General features: G+C 42.7%; 2 protein-coding genes across 10 annotated transcripts in view; one reads left to right on the top strand and one right to left on the bottom strand.

Annotated features, from left to right (window-relative positions):
* fancc (FA complementation group C) overlaps positions 1 to 14,580 on the top strand; it is a 27,013-nt gene extending 12,433 nt beyond the window's left edge. For all 6 annotated transcript variants that reach the window (XM_068566305.1, XM_068566304.1, XM_068566309.1 and 3 more), the window contains 11 exons: positions 2,628 to 2,735; positions 2,837 to 2,901; positions 3,215 to 3,379; positions 3,545 to 3,692; positions 7,371 to 7,426; positions 7,544 to 7,643; positions 8,995 to 9,070; positions 10,843 to 10,957; positions 12,591 to 12,765; positions 13,421 to 13,633; positions 13,884 to 14,580. In XM_068566305.1, coding sequence (XP_068422406.1) covers positions 2,628 to 2,735; positions 2,837 to 2,901; positions 3,215 to 3,379; positions 3,545 to 3,692; positions 7,371 to 7,426; positions 7,544 to 7,643; positions 8,995 to 9,070; positions 10,843 to 10,957; positions 12,591 to 12,765; positions 13,421 to 13,633; positions 13,884 to 14,060 — 1,398 coding nt within the window. In that variant the 3' untranslated portion in view covers positions 14,061 to 14,580. The remainder of the gene's footprint in view (positions 1 to 2,627; positions 2,736 to 2,836; positions 2,902 to 3,214; positions 3,380 to 3,544; positions 3,693 to 7,370; positions 7,427 to 7,543; positions 7,644 to 8,994; positions 9,071 to 10,842; positions 10,958 to 12,590; positions 12,766 to 13,420; positions 13,634 to 13,883) is intronic.
* A 752-nt stretch (positions 14,581 to 15,332) lies between these two features.
* Positions 15,333 to 19,251, bottom strand: part of aopep (aminopeptidase O (putative)) — a 66,241-nt gene continuing 62,322 nt past the window's right edge. For all 4 annotated transcript variants that reach the window (XM_068566694.1, XM_068566693.1, XM_068566696.1 and 1 more), the window contains one exon: positions 15,333 to 15,957. The gene's annotated coding sequence lies outside the window, so the exon portion shown is untranslated. The remainder of the gene's footprint in view (positions 15,958 to 19,251) is intronic.

Raw genomic sequence — 19,251 nt, 5'->3', positions numbered from 1 at the left:
ACATCCTGTGCTCGCAGCGGGACCACACAGTGCTACAGCAAAACGGCATGATCTTTTGAAGAGATGACAGATAAAGTAAAGCACCAGAGTGTAATATTAGAGGGCCGGAGGACGGCTGGTTGGAGAGCTCAATCTTTGACTTGCATCTTTCCTGACTCAAACAGGGTGAACCACAGGTAGGCCCCTGGAGCTACTGTGAGTGTTTGAAAACATATTTTGTACCCGCTCACATTGGCTGCCGCGCTCCATTTTTAATGTGGAGATGAAAGTCTCTTTGTGACAGTAATGGTTCCCCTTCATCCTCTTCGCCCTCTTGGGTGGCATCCCTCTTTCAGTACATTTGACTTACTTGAAAGTTATTATTTATGTTTCTTCCTTGTGCGTATTTTTTTCTTCCCTTTTTTAGCTCAAAGGAAAAGTTCAATGTTTTTGGAAAATATGCATATTTCTCATAAAATCAAAACCTTTTCTTAGCGATCATAAATCTGTGAGCGTTGTCTTGTGAGTTTTTATCGTTGCTGTATATAGACCCGACACAGATACTGGGCGAACGGAATAACTTTTTGATTTATGCAATTTTTTTAATACTTTGGACAGATTCAAATAGCCGTTTCCAACCATTACCACTTTTCCATACTTAATATATAGGTATGAGAGTGTTATTTATCTTCTTACGTCTTTGAATAAGCCGGTATCCCAAATTGTCAACATAGTCCTTAAATATTACAGTTTTGCCTTTATGATTACAGTAATTGTACTAGTCTGATGTCATTTGGACCCTTTGCTTGTGACTCAAAAACAAAAAGGAGAGCACTCAAACAACAAGACAAAAGACAGAACTGAAAACGGCTATCACTCCCAAATTATATGCTTTAACTTTAATGTGTTCAGTGTTTTTTCACTCTGGGTTACGTAAATCTCTTTAATTATGTATTTTTTTAAATACCTCAAATTCGTGAGTACAAAAGATTATAGGACTTAGGAGGGAAAATCCCTGCTTGAAATGACACTTTTATTTAATGCACACAGTGTCGGTGCCTTATCTGAGCACAAGTGCGTGTAGCTTCATTATTCTGCACTCTCCCCACCCCCCCCAACCATATTTCATCCCTTCTCTGTTTGTCTCTGTTGTTTTGACCATCTGAGGCTGTACTCGAGACTTTCATTGGTTTTGGGAGAATTCAATCACAGTTCAGTAATTGTTAACAGGCACTCGTCAAATCTAACCCAAGTCTTTGCCTTGTGCATTTTTCTCCATCCTCTGTTTTAATTTTAGATTTATGGAGGGCTTGTTTCCAAGACCCCAGAGCCAGCTTGGTTGCTGTCTTTTCTATCAAAGAAAAAAAAATCTTTTGACCCAAAGTATTTGCCATCCATCTATCCATCCATTTGCCCTTCATCACATTTTGCTGGTGACCATACCCCCCCACCCCCCCACCCGCCTCCCCACACTCCACATGCAGCCATCACGCTGCGTTCCAGTCTCTCTCTGCCATTCCTTCTCACCAGTCCTCCTTCCCTCTCATTTCCCCTTAGCCCCAGTGTGCATTGGCTTTGTATGTACTCAATGTGCAGAGTTTGAGGGTGCTCAGATGGAAGTGATTGGGGTTATTTTGTCAGACGATGTGGAGGGTAAGCATCCTAGCGTGCTGTAGAGCCCGGCCAAAGAAACCACAGAGCTCCACCAACAGCGTGGCAGCGCTCCTCTAGCTGGGGATTTTTTTTTTTTTTTTACCATACTGTGCCACTCTCGATCTTTTTCTCTGTTCGTCGTGTGTTGACGTCCTTTTATCTGCAGTTTGAAAGGGATTTGTACTTTCTTAGTCTACTCTTAGTGGTGTGGTTTTTTTTCTGTTTTTGGTTCATTGGACTTGTAAAAGCAGATGCGTGCGGAAGATGTGAGGCCATGGTTCTTTCTGTGGGATCACACTTCCCAACTTGTACCAGTGAATCAGCCTATTGTGATCCAAAAGAGAGGGCTTGTTTCTCAAGTCCAAATCAAACCACAATTCAAAGCAACACTACTGAGGGCTTTCATCGCACTTCTAAGTGAATGTCGATGAAAGCCAACCTCGCCAAACATACGGTTTATTTATCATAAGACAACTAAACACTGTGTGGCATATTTGTTGTTATTTCTAAGAATATCTGCCTCGCAACACATTTGTTGAGAAAAACCATCCCTCAAGTTTGAGAGCCGCTCTCATCGGATCATGACTTACAGTACGCGTCTCGTGTTGCCTCCTTTGTTCCTTAATTATGACTCGCTTTTTCACAGACGAGATCAGTGGAGTTTATGAGTCTGGTTTTATCAGTACATGACGAGGCCCCTCCTGAAAAAATGCTTGTAAAACACCAAGGCCCTCTGTAACCAAGAATGTTCATTTCTTAACTTGCTCATATGCCGTCCATACATTCTCACTTACTGAAATGCCATTTCTCCACTCATGTGGTTCAAATGATGTGATGCTGTAGTCATCCTATATTCCAGTACCTCATTAGCTTTGATGTTGTGAATCTAGGGGTTAGGGCAGATTGCATTAAAGTCTATTATAGTATGTTATGGATAAACATATATATATAACACCAATAATTAGCTGCACATTATGTTGCTTGCCCTCCCACAGAAGGTGCTGTGTCAGCTTGCTACGGAAGAAGACGATGCTCCAGCGCAAGCATTGATGAAGCAAATCGGCGTTTCACCTAAAGAGTACCATTTCGAAGTTCTGAGAAAGGTATTTGTCTTTTTTCTTTCCGTCACATTCTTACCTGCATTGATGAATACTGTAATTTATGTCAGCATACCTGCAAGTTGTGCTCTTTCTCTGCATCTCAGATGGTGGCACTGCTGCAGGAAAACATCGGGAAGAGCTGCAGTTCTTTGGGAGACATAAATCACAGGTGCAGCACAGAAGAGAGAACCAGGACCGCCACTTCCAGTTATATTCATAATTGATTAACCTGCTGATTATTTTCTCAAATACTTTTTTGACCTATGAAATGTCAAGAAATAGTGGGGAAATAATATTCATCACGGTTTCCTAAATCCCAAGGTGATGTCACAATAAGTTTTATTCTGCAGACCCAAAGTTAGACCAACAAAAAAGCAAATCCTAATGTTTTAAAAAGCTCTAAACAGAGATCTTTTTTTCTTTGCGGGCCATTGATAATACCTTCCAGATAATACAGATTGTGTCTATATTTTTCTGTGTAGGTGTTCATGTGACAGCATTCTGGCCACATCAGAGGCCTGCGTACCCCTGGTCACTTGTCCCGAGGCTGCTCCTCTCATTGGTGCACTGCTGCAGCAGCCGGGGACTTGTGTCAGGGCAGCACTGAGTGAAGACTTCCTGGATGCTGTGAGCTCCGCCTACTCCAGGTAGGCACACTGAGCTCTTGTTTGGGCTGTAAAATATGTTTTCAGGAAGTGTTTTTCTATTAAGTTGTGTCCAAACATGTATATTTACAGTGTATATATACTACTTATATTTGATGATGATTATATGTAATGTGTGTATGTATTTTCTTCTTCTTTTTTCTTTAGCCAATGCTTGTCATTGGAGGAGCCGGCTGTATTCTCTCTGTGGTATCACAACCAGTCCAGCCTGGAGGACGCCGTGCTCAGTCTGCTGGAGCGTGCTCTCACCAACTCGGGTTCAAATCCTCAGAAGCAACTGGAACAGTCCCTGTTGGTGAGTCATCTTCTGTAATGAGGACAGCTCAGAAAGGATTAATTCATGTTGTTCTGTGTTAGATATGACCAGATCTGCCAAAAACATGTTCTGTCCACATTTAATCAGCAGATAAACACTGAATGGGCCCTTTTCACAGCAGCACTTATGACATGTCAAAATGGCCGCTGTGAAAAGGGCCGATTGATACGCAGTTTGTTTAATGCTGCAAGTAACAATTATTTTGGTTATCAATGAATCTGCTGCTTTTCTTGATTCATAGTATAATGCATGACATGTGAGAAATGCGTGACGTAATGCCCATCACAATTCCTCAGAGCCAGAGATGACGTATTCAAATTCTTGTTTGTTTCAAAACAGCTTGGCATGTCGAACACATGATTTAAATCTCATGTATTTGACCTAATACACCTCCATGCACAGCCACTTTGACAACCTCATTATGGGAGGGAAGAAGTCTATTACAGCCAACCATGGACTTCTTTGGCATTTTCATGAATTAGCAGCATTGTTGATTAATTAGTGACACATTGCTGCTGGTAAATGGTTTTGTTCTGTACATAGTTTGTCTCATCTGCCCTGAATTAGTCTGTAAAGTCTCGCATTAGAAATCCCTGCACGCTTCATATGGTTTTATCTCCCCTTTGAACTGATTTGTAAACTGTGAAACCAAACAGTTTGACAATAAGGCCTACTCATTTATTATGGGCTATTGTAATGTTTTTGTATGCATAGTACTTGGAAACGCTTCTCTTTGCGTTTTAGTAGATCTTTATTGACTGTTTTTGCCTGGCTAACTCGCACCATTTGGCTTTGCTCTGCATGCATCCCACATCATTTGGCGAGCTCTAAACTGCATCTCACATCATTTGGCTTGTGCTCCACCGCATTGACTCTGCTGAGTATGTACTGAACTCTTGTCACTTGAGTCCTTGGCCACTCCTCACTTCATATAACTTTTAACTCGAGAGGATGCCGTGTTTAAAAGCCAGAAGTGATTTTTGATTTATAGGTTGTTATTGATTTTCCTCATTATTACAACGCAATTAGAAAATACCAGCAGTGTTTTGTGTTATTTTCACTCGGCCACCAAGGGTTGCTTTTGTATCCCACAATAACTGAGAACACGTCAGACATATTAGGGACAACAATGAAGAATCAAATGTGTCACTGGAACTAAACATTTCAAGAAAGCTCGGAGGAAACACTTAAATGCAGATGCAACAATTTCAGAATCCAGGCCTATCCACTGAGCAGACAAGACATAAACACAGTGGAGGAGAGGAGATAAATCTAAGTAGACATGCTTTCTACAAACTGTTTGTGCAAAACGTCCATGCCATGCAATACAATATCCATGAATACAATCCTATTTACCGAGATTGCCGACTGCGTTTGGTTTGCGAGAAATGTCATTGAAACTCTGGTGGAAAAACCAGACTTTACCTGCCAGGCAGTTGGCCTCCTGTTAACTTCAGCAACGTTTGTCAGTTGTGTCACTTGTGTTTTCCCAAAGTGATGGTCCACTTGAGCTGTGTACATAACGGACGAGCAATGAAAACCTTTTTTTTTCCATTCAGGAACTGTACTAAATAGAAAGATATGGAACACACCGGTGTACATGTGTATGATTTACTAACACTGCACGTAAAAGAAAATGTCTGCCTTTTGATTTTACTCGAGGAGCCACTATATTGGAGGAGAGGAGTTCTGTAAACAGTTGAAGAAAATCTATTTGTGTGTGTGTGGGACCAGACAGACAATAGTTGACTGTTTACTTCTCTGTCCCTTCATGGATCTATTTGTTTACCCTCTCATCCATCTCTGACTGACCTCTGTTTTTATCACCTTGCTGGTTCACACGCACATGTGTGCATGCGAACCCTCACACGCACATGCCTCCAGCCGCCATGCTTTGTTTATGAAATTGCATCTGGTATAGCGTGTCTGTTGTTAAGAGGGTGAAGGGGGTGGGGGGGGCATACGTTTAGGTTTCACTCAGCCTTCAGGTTCTTTGGAAGAAGTCAGATGTGCGCTTCACATGTGTCTCTGTGTATGCGAGTCTCCGTTGGTGTACACGTGTGCAAGGGCAGCACAACAAAAAAAACAAAAAAACAAGAGGCGTGTGAGCCGACTGGCTTGTGTCTCCTCTCGCCTCCCTTTCGCTCACTTGTTTAAACTCCAATCAAAATTGTGAAACATGGAATAAGGCTGACATTCCTCGTTTTGGCCTGCCCCAGCGCTCTGTGATCCAGTGAGAGACACAGACCCAATAACAATAAACACTCACTTCCTGGGCCTTACTACCAAAAACAGGATGTTTGTTGTGTGCTGTAATTGACCCTCCTTGAAGTGTTAGTGGTAAGGTATGGAGGAGGATGCTCAAAAAAAAACATCTGTTTTCACTACGGGGTGTGGGGGGCATGGAGTTTGCACACATGGATGCACGCTGGCATGCACTGACACCCATAAAACATATGCCAACGTATATGGCAGATGCCAACATACATGTACCCCACCTTTTGTTTGATTACGGCTGTTTTCTGGACCTGAGAGGGCAAAAGAAACAGGACACGTCAAAACTGAGGATGAAGGCGCTTGAATTGTATGTAGGAATGTTGTAATGACACCATATAAACACTGGGTGGGGTTGTTTGTTCTTATTGACCTCACTCAGACTCTTAATTGGTCTTTTACTCTGGCACTTTTACAATTACATCTGCAGTTCAATGTGTGCTTTGACTGGTTAAAAAACGGTCTTTAACACACTTTACAGAAACAGGTTGAAGGTTGTTGCTTTTTTTTTGGCCTTGATGTGCCAAAAGCATTGTAATATACATTTTACAGCATTTTTAACTACGGATACAGATGGAAGGTTTTGAATTGGCTGTGGCTAAAGTTTAATAATTAGAAAGCTTACTCACAACTGATTCTGGTGCTCCTTTTAATCTCTCCTCGACTGCATTACACTGCAGCATTAAAAGTCTGTGAAGTAGATGACTTGTGCTCCTCCTATAGTGAAGCGTATGCCCCTATACGAGAGTGTTTGGGGGGTGAGAGGGAGAATAATTGGGACGAGAAGATATATAAACGTGCAGACATGAACAGTGCAGCTGTTAAATGTTTACGCTTGGGCGTTTTAGAATGTGTTAAATCTAAAACACATGATATGAGTGTACATTAGGCAGAGGTGTGTGTATGTATGTGTGCGTGTGTGTGTCATTTTTTCGCTGGAGACTGAAGATTTGAGGTGTTATCATGATTTGTGCTTCTTCTAAAAAAGTTCTAAATTAAGATCTTGCATGGCATTGTTAAAATATAGTGTATGGGAGGGTCCTGGGGTCTAGATTAAGATGTCAGGCGTGTGTGTGTGTGTGTGTGTGTGTGTGTGTGTGTGTGTGTGTGTGTGTGAGTGTGTGAGACAGTGTAAACTGAGTGGTTAATGGGGACAGAGTGGGAACAGAGAGGGACTGTGCTCATTGAAGATCTGTAGATGATGCAACAGTGACACCAAGTGGTCAGTATTTGGAGGTTCGCGTTCTTGAATTAGTTATAACACGACGGATACGTTTCAACGAATGCTTTCTATAGTTTCTGCATGCTAAGTGTTGGCTTTTAGGATCTATGAAGCGATGCACTTTTACAAAGTTTTAAACCTCTTGTTTTTGTGTGTTCCAGCCCAAAGCCTGTACACAGCACTGCTCTATGTTCCTGGTTGTAAACGACATCTTCAGGTGAGTGCTGCTGCGTCACTTAATGTGATGCTCATGTGTGTGAGAGTGTTTTTGATGTGTTTTTTTTTTCGGTGTGTGTGTTTTCTGTATGACAATAATTGTTTGCATGTCCCACAGGTCCATCCTAAAGCAAGCAGAAGGGAAAGAGTCCGTTAAGTATTTCATCCAGGCCTTCACCAGCTGTTTCCTCAGGGAGCTGGCGCTGCAGCCGCAGCAGGTAGGCCTCGCCTTCTCAACCAGAGATCTGAACGTCTGACATAAATATTTGGTTTCTTTCAGGAATGCAACTCACGATTCTTTAGTTTGATCAATTTTTATAAACCCACAAAAAAAATTGTAGGTTTATAAATATTGGTTCAAAAGGAGGGTTGATATTTAAATAGTTGCTCGTACATTTTTTTGTTGTTTCACTAATCAGCTGATTATTTTCAGATTTTAGATTTTGTATGTATGTATTTATGGTAATTTATAAATATATATATTTGAAAAGTCTAATCCATTGATTATTGTATTGAGAGACAAAACAAATCCATGTTTTCTTGTCACCACTTTGAGTTGTGGCCCTTATCGTGTGCACACGCAGGTGATGAAATCTGAAATATTAAAGTCCACTGAGGCGTCTGCGTTTCAAACAGCAGAGGCAACAATTTTCATAAAGATGCTACAGTTTTAATGCTGCGACTGATAACTTTAGTCCAACATATTCCTCTTTAGTGCTCACCTTTAGTACTTCACCTTCTGTAACAAAGTCTAAAACTTACCACGGAATCTAATTATTCTTATCCCTCATCTTTTCCGGAAGTAAAAGGATGGTTACTTTTATTATGCCGCAGGCATAGAGGCACACACAGGGCTGTGAACAATTACCTCCCGTCTGCAGGCAAAATCACTTAACATTTGATTAATCCTCCGCGCCATTATCACTTCATCTCCAGCCGAGAGCTTGCTGCACTTACTACACACACCACGGTTCACACCTCTGCCTCATAGACGAAAAAATGCAAATCGCTTTTAAAGCGTCAATTTGCAGGTAATAAGGTTTGTCCAAATATAACACCTGCAATATGTGCAAACCTCTGAGCTGTTCCAATGATGTGCCACTATGTATTCATCAACTTTCACTAAAACTCTCAGCCCCCACAGATTCTCTCAGATACACATGAGTCTGTTGTTAATTAACAAATCCTTTGTGACTGTAGGAAACCTTCTGGCACTCACATGTGAGATGTTACTGTCAAAAGGCCATAAAACACATGTGTTATGACATTTTTGAGTATTACTGACCAGTTTTGTGATTATGGCGTACCTCCTTTCCCCCCTATTAACCAGTAGATGGCAGTGCTATAGTGTATTTACAGTGGAATCTGTTTTATTGGCTGTAGTCACACAGCACTAAACGCTACCTATTACACGCTACATTACACATTAGCACCTACTGTATCACTGTTACACAGACTCCCATTCAAAATGCCATTTCTCAGGCTTTCACAGCACAGCGATGTATGAGTTCAAGGTAAATATGATTTACAGTTATGAAGCTTGAGGAAAGTGTGCGCTTGGTGTTTCAGACGAGGATATCTTTGAAGGCCATGTTCCCACAGTCGCCTCCGAGTCTGCTGTTTCCTCTCTTGACCCGGCCATCAGGTCAGTGTATACATACACACTCATCCGTGTGTGTGTGTGTGTGTGTGTGTGTGTGTGTGTGTGTGTGTGTGTGTCTGACACAATGTACAAAACCTAGCATTGTGAGAAATGCTCTTTTCAGGTATTCTTTAACTGTGTGTCAACAAAGCCTTCCTGCTGCGGCGTGAATGAACGTTTGTGTGTCTTGTCACTGCAAATCTATTTTAGTTGATAAGTCAGCAACTGTGTGAACTCTTTTATGTTAAAAGTTGAAATAATGTGGAACAGCATTTATATCAAATTAATTGTAAACAAGTTATTTGTTGTGAATAACTGAAACTATTGATTGTCTTCTACAACCACACTAATACCCACTATTCATATTCTTATTTAGAAGAATATATTTGCTCTATACAGAATATGTATTACCAGTGTTTATGTATAGGAATCTATACCGTTGAACCGACGATGCACAATAGGTCAGTGCAGGGGAGCAGCGCTTATCAGTGTGTGCCCAGACCGGCCTGTAGCAGGAATGATTTACATGAATGGAGCCATTTAGGGACACACTGGAGCCCAGCCAGAACCCAGAGTTAATTATTTATGTGTGTGTGTGTGTGTGCATGTGCACGTGCGCGTGTGTGTGTGAGAGACATTTTTTCGCTGGAGACTGACTAGGACTGTGAAGATTTAGGGTCTTATCATGATTTGTGCTTCCTCTAAAAAAGTTAAGACCTAGCATGGCATTGTTAAAATGTAACGTGTGTGTGTGTGTTGGGGGGGGGGATCTTGGGGTGTGGATCAAGATATCCAGCCTTTTGGAATATTTGTTTGTTAACCTGAAGTGTCAGTTATTAGTAACTGACAGTAACATTTGGTTTGTGGTTTAGGAGTGTTTGGAAAAAAATGTGGCATGTGAAAATAGATATGTCTAACAATTCTCGGACTGGGGATATTGTCGAGCTGTGGAGAAGAGTACCTGTAACAACTCTTGAACCCAACCAACAAGTCCTCAGTGGAGGTGGCAAAGACCCATCAACACCTAGTTAAAAAAAAACTCCTACCCCCTCTGAGATGCTGACGGCTCTTGGGTATTTGTTGGGCGGTCTCGGCTGACGCGCCTCACTAGCGGTGGCGGCGGCGAGGTCGAGGACTGCCTGCGCAGTGGCAGAAGTGGGTGGACAGGAGAGCGTGCTCCAGTTGTCGCAGCCGCCCAGTGAAAGTGTATTCCAGGTGCTTTAAAAAAGAGGCTCTGACCGATCGCCCAACCTCAGAGCCAGGAGGAGGGGATGCGGGTTCCTCGCTGGCCGTGTGGACCGGCTCTCTGGCAGGGCTGTTTGAGCGCCCATCCGGTCCACACGTGTTTTGTGGACTTGGAGAGGGCTCACAACCGTGTCCCCCGCCGAGTCCCGAGGGGTGTACTGCGGGAATAACAGGGTACGGTGGTCTTTGCTATGAGCCAGTCTTTGTGTCATCAAAGTGAGCTGTGTCCCTTCACTCGGCACAAAGACAAACACTTCTCCAGTGTGGTTCGGGCATCTGAACACGATGCCTCCTGGACGATTCACTTTAGAGCTTTTTCCAGGCACGTCCAACTAATCCCCCCGCCCCCACTCCCTCGCTATGGGTGGTATCAATCTTATTCAACTCTGAGCAAATACATGTATCTCCATCATTTTTAACTGCTCCTTTAACACTGGCGAGAAAATGCTTTGCATTTAGTGAATGCTTCTTGATTTTGTATGTGCTAAAAGAAATCATTATGTCTGTATATGTGAATCTGTCGTTTGCAGAGATGCCTCAGGAGGCCTGGAGACATCACCTGAACTGGCTCAGCGGCTCATTACAGAGACTGACAGAAGAGGAAGAGGAGGGAGACGGAGACAACAGCGGTAGCACCAGATTAGCGTGAGAAAGGCTCGCAGAGGGAATGTGTTAATGTGTGTCTACAGCTACCACCTTACCGAGTGCCTGTGTGGCGTTCTTATTTCCATTAACTGCTGTTGAGGGGGTGGTTAGTCAGATATTTTCCCCTCGCATCACAGCAGAGAGCTCCTGGTGCAATGCTTGGAGGCTATTAGCTTGGGAAAGAGAGCTGTTGAGAGCAGAGTGTTGGAAAGGAGCACGCAAAGGAATGCAGAAATACGAGCTAGAGAAAGTGGTTGTACAGATTTAGAGGAAAAGAGGATAGGGGATGCAGATGAAAAACTGCCGATGTCCGAAAGATGGAGACGACTGACTTAATACGCTCCTGCTGCGGTTTTTTAACGGGGCTCATTATCCCCACCACGGCTCCATTCTCCATGAAGAATTCCCAAAACATTGTTCCGAGCCAACTGTGAAAAAGTAGTATGTTGTGTTGCTCTGAGCGAAGATGCAGCTGCCAGTGCTCTGCAGGAGGGTGCTGCTGTTCGGATTTTGGAGCCAAGAGTGAAAGAGTGTAGAAAAGGAAGAGAGCCTAATGATGATGATGAAGAAATTCAATAGAGAGATCCTTATCGCTCTTCTAATTTGAAGTCATAGTCTCACATGTTTCAGCTTTCACACTGTTGCAGCGCTCTATCTGGACCTTATGTCCATCTTGCAATCTTTAAATAAGCACACACGGTAATCTGCAACATTATTTTCATTATTTATTAACATGCTACATGTTATTTATTGTCACGTCTGTAAATTGTGGAGAGGATAGTGACAAATGCCCGCAGCTTCCCAGGCCTCAAATTGACATCTTCAAATTACCTGCCAACACGTTCTGTAAACTGAGAAAAAGAAAAGATAAAAAAATCCATTCAGTTAAGATGCTAAAACCCAAATGTAGAAAAAAACAAACATTGGGCTCAACCCAAAGAGAAAAAAGTAGATAGTTTGACCACACTTTTGAACAAAATCTATCAGATCCCCCCTTTATTTTGGTTCGACCTTATGTTTCCATAAGGACGGGATAAAGGAGCCATTGGTCCCTTGAGCCCTTATGTTCCCATAAGGAGGAGACGAAGGAGCCATTGGTCTCTTGAGCCCTTATGTTCCCATAAGGAGGAGACGAAGGAGCCATTGGTCTCTTGAGCCCTTATGTTCCCATGAGGAGACGAAGGAGCCATTGGTCTCCTTGAGCCTTTATGTTCCCATAAGGAGGAGACGAAGGAGCCATTGGTCTCCTTGAGCCCTTATGTTCCCATGAGGAGACGAAGGAGCCATTGGTCTCCTTGAGCCCTTATGTTCCCATGAGGAGACGAAGGAGCCATTGGTCTCCTTGAGCCCTTATGTTCCCATGAGGAGACGAATGAGCCATTGGTCTCCTTGAGCCCTTATGTTCCCATGAGGAGACGAAGGGGCCATTGGTCCCCTTGAGCCTATATCTTTCCATAAGGAGGGGACGAAGGGGCCTTGAAAGTATGTCCTCTGCTAGAGTGTCATTTATCCATGCACCTCTGCCACTGCAGCACAGAGAAGTCTGTCAAATCCCATGATGCCTTGAGGAAGTATCAGGACAGCCCTCTCTACCTGTTTAGTGTTGAGCCCTGCTTGTGCTCCTGTCCTGTAGGAGGTACCACACCGTGTTCGAGGCCTGGTTCCTGCTGGTCCAGTGTGCCCACTGGGTGCAAGCGGCCGTCCAGCTGCTGGTGACATCAGAACCCGAGGACCGCGGCCCCCTTCTGTGGCTGCTTATCTTCTACCACCACCCCACTAACAGGGGGCACCACAGAGCACGACTGCTGGTAAGATTTTTATGAGAGGACACATTTGGCTTCATCGAGTTCAACATGGTGAACTTTTGTACGTGCTCAACGGTAACCTGTTCAACAGCATGTTAGCATTGTCAATGTGAGCTGTACTGTTAATATGACTTGAGAAGGAAGTTGGTTGGATGTAATCTCAGACAGTCTGCCTACAGCATGTGCGGTGTCACAACAATGTGGACGGTCTGCTCTTTGTTATTGGAAGACCACTGTACAGAGAAAGAAGAATAACGCATTAAAAAATGATGGTTGAGCTGAGCAAGAGAGAATAAGACAGTGGCAGAGAGAGAGAGAGAGAGAGAGGATACAGATGAGGGAGGGGAGCCGGGTGAAAAGGGTGATGTAGTATTGATTTCTCAGTGAGTGTCTGGCCAGCTGGCCCGAGTTTCATCTCTCTGTCTCCGGTTTGTCCGCCTCCTCTCATCCCCCCGGGGAGACTCGCTGTCGTCGCCGCCGCCGCCGTCTCCGCCATTACGATCAACTCGCATGAGGGTTGACTGTTCATTATTTGTGAATTACTAATCTATTGGTTTTTTATTTCCTCGGACAGCAATGCTTCTTGATTCCAGTGCGGTCCCTTTCATGGACGATCTGTCAGCCGACCGTGACGTTATCCTGTCATCCATGTTTCCAGGTACACGGCAAAGAAGCATGGGACCACCTACGCTCCCTGTTCTTGATGTCAGCGCGTCCTCTCCCTGTTGACCGCCTGCAGCCATTGGTCACTCTGCTGTCGCCACAACCTCAGCAACCAGCACTGTCTCCATTGTTGATCCTCAACCTGTTCCTCAACTGTGCAGTTTTTCTACAGCAAACCCCGAGTGCAGCCGCAGAAATTATACAGACGGTGAGGAAACAAGCTTTTATTCCCCAAAATGTGTTTTCAGTAATGTCAATTATTTATTCAAATGTCCCACATAACGCACAACATTATACGACTTTTAAGAAACCCCAATATCTAGACATACTGTACATATCTCTACTGTTGAATTTGATTTCATAATATGTTACAAATCACGAGTCCTTTTTCTTGTTGAAGCTCTGTCACGATAAGCAATATTGTTTTGTTTTTTTTGTCTTTGTGTGGGCGTGTCCAGGTGGTGGAGCGGTCTGGTCTGGTTGATGAAGCAGAGCGCGTTCTCAGCTCGCTGGAGTTCAGACTGAACGAAGATAACTGCTTATCAAGCGACACTAACGGAGTTCATCTCAGGATGCAGGCTCTTCAAAACACTCTAACACGTATGCACGCAGCATCAAGGCCTGCTGAGAACTAAGCAAACACACTCACACTCTAAAATAGGTTAGCGTGCACACACACATACACACACACACACATTAATTCATAGAACCACACGGCAGTGAGTTCATCCTCAGCTTTTTTTTTTTCCAAGGCACCTTTGCAGAATGCCAAATAGCCACACTCTTGTGAAGACATGCTGCGGTGCAATGACAGGAGTGTGTCAAAACCGCACAGATTATGTGGAGAGGCTACAATTATCTCCACACACACGCTCACACACACACACACGACACATCCACAAGGCCCACAAGGACGCTTGAACGGTGACAGATCGCACTGCAAAGAAGCAGCGGCTCGTACAATGTGTTAGAGTCCTCCCACTCATATAATTGTCTGGTAATATACATCCGTCACGTTACACATGATGACTGGAAGACATTGATGAAAACCAAACGGCAGTTTGGCTTTTGTGTAAATATGATTTGTGATCAAATGTTAAATTGTGTAATGTTTATAAGAGTATACGATGAAATGTAAACGTTAATGTCTTTGTACATTTTCTATTGCTTCATTATTTATACAGATAGAGAATCTCTCATTTTTGTTTCATCCTTATTTTTAAATGCAGACATTTAAAAATGACCCACTAGAACCAGACATTTGGGAATACTGGGATTTTGTCTCTACATAAGATACTTTATGATTGACAGCTGCATAAACTGTACAGAAATAGAAACAAACGCATGCTATATTTGCACTTCTTGTGCTGGCATCGTGCAGGATGATTCATATTGTGTTTTCACTTTGGTTCATAATGTATTTGTAATGTGTGTAATTAGTGAGCAGATTTGGTTTCCACCTTTAAAAGTAAAGATTGGAGTAATTACTAGAGCACTATGGAAATGGCATACGTTACACCAGTATACTGTCATAAAAAAAGCTCTACAAAGGTCATACTATATAGTGTGGTGAAAAAAAGTCATTGTATAGTAGGTTCATAAACTCGAAATCAGTTAACAATTAACAATTCTAGTGTAGCGTCACAGTCTGTGCAAGAAAATGTAAAATAAAAGACATTTAAAACATTTTCTTCACTGGGTTTGTGAAGAGAATGTTTACTTGGTTATCACTTAACCGATTACACAACCATTGTTTAATTCACTAAATCAGTTGTCTAGAGAAAATCAATTTGGTTATGACATTCATACCTGATGTTCAGGTTTTGCTTAACAGATGAAATGAGATGAAGAGAGTCATTTATTTCAAGATAACACAATTTTATTTCAACATGAACATTACACTTCAACCTTTACTTAAAATATACATAGAACATACACTATTATCATTTGTTCGCAGACATACAGCCATAGTTTACCTCTATAAAAATGCCCTGAGAGGTTGCACATGTTCCAGTGTCGTTACTGGCCGGAGTGAAGTCATTTGTTGCACATAGAAATGTGAATCACCTGAAAGTATTTCCTGTCTAACTCTTTAAGAACCACATTCATAGAGGAAGTCACACCAAAGATAATCTCACTGATACGCAGGCTCCTAAAAATGGATCCATGGAGCATCTCCCAGTACCCATCATTTTTAAACCATTTAAATAAAACAAAACATCCAGCCCCTCCGGCTCCATTATCATCCGTTTCCTTCTTTGCGATTTCCACATCAACTTCTCAATATCACTTTCATCACAAACAATGTAGTGAACGATGGTGCATCTCACTCGGAGCAGCTTGCATTGGTCGTGGTTCCCACACAAGTCATTTCTTTGGACTTGAATGGGCAGAGTTGTTGTGCCGGTTGGTCGAGTGGGAGCGAAGCCCTTTTGGTGTTCACACCGCTGAGTGACTCTGGAGCCTCCCGTCTCGTCCGGAGGAAGAGGAGGTGAGCGGCCGTCATCGTCCTCTCCGTCTGATGTCGGCAAACTGGGAAGAGAAAGATCGTTCAGACTGGAGCGTTACTGAACTACTGGTCTCTCGCTGATGAGGTAAACACTGGATACGATACGGCGCGTGGACCAATAATCCAGTTTAGATGTTTGGCCGTAAACACAGATCTCGACCGGTGCCGGGTTTTGGAGGCGGACGCCAATATTCCAGTTTTAAAAATAGATTGACAAATATAGCCGTGGATAAGAATCCTCTAAATCAAATAAAAGAAAAAAGTGCTGAGTGGGACATTTACAGGTATAAACTTGGCATCACCCCCTGGTGGACAAACTATATAATGCAGACGCTATTTTTGCATTATATAGAAACATCTCATTGCACACACATCTATGCTGCAGTTCCTTATTATTGATCTGCAGATATAAAGACTGGTGCAAATGTATGGCTGCATGTAACAATTTTTTGTAATTTTGTAATAGTATATAATTGGCTACAATACAACAATACAACATGTAACATTACAACAACAATGTTAAACCCCAAAGATACAAACAAAAAAAGATTCTCAAATCAATTTTCTATGAATAGAACAGTGTTTTTGTGTAAAATCTGTGCAGGCCAGTGCTCGTGTTTTCTTCTGGTTTGCTGGTGAGTGGCCTGGACTCCTGTTCCTGCTGAACTGAGCCAGTGGTTGTATAGGACTGATAATCAGCTCAGTAGGCACAGGAAGCAAAGCCCAAATATCTCTTCTCTCTTTTTCCACAAAGCACTGGCAAGCTATGAACACATACTTTTGTGTGTGTGTGTGTCTGTCTGTAATGAAGCAAAAAGCAATGCCAGCTCAGGCTCCGTGTCAGGCGGCGTTCCGCTTTGCCAAACCCACGAGAACCCACACTGCTTTAGGTCCATTAGACGGTTGAGATTGTTGGATTTCACCAGCTGGTGAAAGGTGTGCTTGACACGGTAGAAACCTCTCTACCGTGGTCTCAGCAAGACTTCTGCTGGATTGTGGGAGCTTTCCAAAGTGATTGGTACACTGTTGGCTTTCGAGAAAACAGGCTATTAGACTATTTCAGGAGTCCGATCATAAAAAAATCTAACTATAAATCCATCAAAATCACATTCCGCCACCTTCTGTGAGGAGCGTGCTCGCATACGGCGTCAAGCATTGGAAACGTTTCCAAACATATACTTTGAAACAGAATACAGCAGCTCTCTAAAATACAGTTGACATTAAAGAGACAATCAGTCAAGTTTAGTTTCGTGAAGAAAAGCTGGCGTGGGCCAAATAACTTTATTTTCGGTGTCTTCATACAATGTTGCTTGGTCCTTTTATGTGCAGCGCACCATTTCCCTCCCATTAGAGTGTAATAAATCACCTTTTGGATACAGGCTCTGACGGCAATTCCTCTCTTTTACAGGCCTTTGATGGTCATTACTCTTTTAACAGGCCCTAAATATAGGTCTAAAAATGGCAGACTCCACATGGCCCTCATTTCTAATTCACACATCTGTCCTCGTTTAGTCGCCATTTTGTCGTCGTGAATATAGAGCGCTATAATACCTCGTCCCGCCTCTTATTATGATTGCCAAAAAAAAAAAAAAGACAGGCGGTTCTAAAATACACTTCCAGCCATCTGTCAGGGGTTTTGATTGTGGAGTGATTGGCCCCGAACAATACCACTTTGCATTGCAATTAGCCGGGACTACACCCACGCTGCAGAAATGTTACACAGTAAGTTACTGTGGGGCAGTATTTCAAACTTAAAAGACTCATTTATACATGATTTATTCTTTGCATGTAGTCCAGCTGGACCTATTTACATCTTGGATGATAAAAGCACTTAATAATAATTAGTTTTCCAGAGAAAACCTTGTCTTTGGGAGGAACATGCAAATGGTGGTTGTTGAAGAACGGCTCCAAAATGAATAAAAAATGACAGATGAGACGGACCGAGATGTTTTCATCATTGTGGTGGCCGTGCTAAATACAAAGCATGAACCAGCTCGTGGGAAGGTTTGTGTGTTGAATTGTTTTTTTGGGGTGTTTCAAGCTTATCTCAACTCCTTAGGGAACCCTCTCAGTGCACTTTGTGAGACTTGAAACAAAGCGTGTGCTGTAACCCAATTGACAATTCCTGCTTTTCTTGTCATCACTGGCTGTTTTACAGGATCACAGCCTTTTGTTTCTCCAAAAACAAAACAATAGAAGCCATACCACACAGCCAATCCACCGCAGAAACACTTAATTCTACCAATAAAGTGGAACTGACCTCCCTAAATGATGAAAATCATCTAAAATCGTTGCGAGATTTCCATCCTTTGAAGCCTGGAGTCTTGTTTTCCTTCAGTGTGGAAAGGTGCTCAGTGAGAATCTGTCAGCTTTATGGATCTCTGTATCTATCCTCAGCCTGAGATTAGATCAGAAATCAATGCGCATCTTCCCCGGGCTGCATGGACGGCACTTTTCACTGCCAAAGTGATGTGAAGTTTTAAAACTGGAGCACTGATTTGCTGCAGGCCCTGTCAACCTTTTTTTTTTTTTAAACTACTTACCCTGCTGTATCCAATCTCACTGTCGAGTTAAAGGAACAGTTTGACATTTTGGGAAAATTTACACGAGATGAACAGTAACAGGAAGTCACTGGATTTAGCCAAGAAATAAGACACCACATTCCCCGTGACGAAACCACAACTTGTTATTTTTCACACTTTCTTTCTGTGGTTCTGCTGAGTAAAGCCAACGCGGGAGCGTATTAAAACTTGCATTCTCTCTGCTGTCCAGCAGGGGGCGACTCCTTAGCTTGCAAAATGAAGTCCGATTGTATTTTGAGAGAAAAAAAAAGAAGAAAAAAAATCGAAAATTTCAAGCTTATTTACCTAAATTCACGAGAAAAGAAACGTGGTGATATTCTCTGAGATTAAAGTTAGGAAAACAACTCAGAAAATTGTATGATCAATAAAGTCATGATTCCAATTGTGGAGGGCAAAAAAATGGCCCGAAAGGATACGCATACACGTTTGGGACACGCTGAGCGTCTGCTGTAAGAAAGGCAGCAGCAAAGTGGAGCTGAAGGACAACGGTGATTATGAGACGCATTATTGTAGCCACAGTTTCCGGATTGATGTAATATCTGTCAGCAGCATTAAGCAGCGTTCGGGTCTTCCCAGGCCTCATTAGTACTGGAAGTACGCTCTCTCTCTCCCTCCCTCCCGAGGTGCTTGGCTCTCACCTTTCACTAGAACTACAGGGCGTGCAAACCGGCATCATCTCCGGGATTATCTTTTTATACTACGTAACTGAAAAGGAGGACGGATGCAGAATGCAAG

Source organism: Clinocottus analis, unplaced genomic scaffold (genome assembly GCF_023055335.1).
Source record: "Clinocottus analis isolate CAN_PGR_092001 unplaced genomic scaffold, fCliAna1.0.p SCAF_7, whole genome shotgun sequence".
Taxonomy (NCBI): Eukaryota; Metazoa; Chordata; class Actinopteri; order Perciformes; family Cottidae; genus Clinocottus; species Clinocottus analis.
Note: the sequence above shows the minus strand (reverse complement) of the source record. Positions and strands in the feature narration are given on the sequence as shown.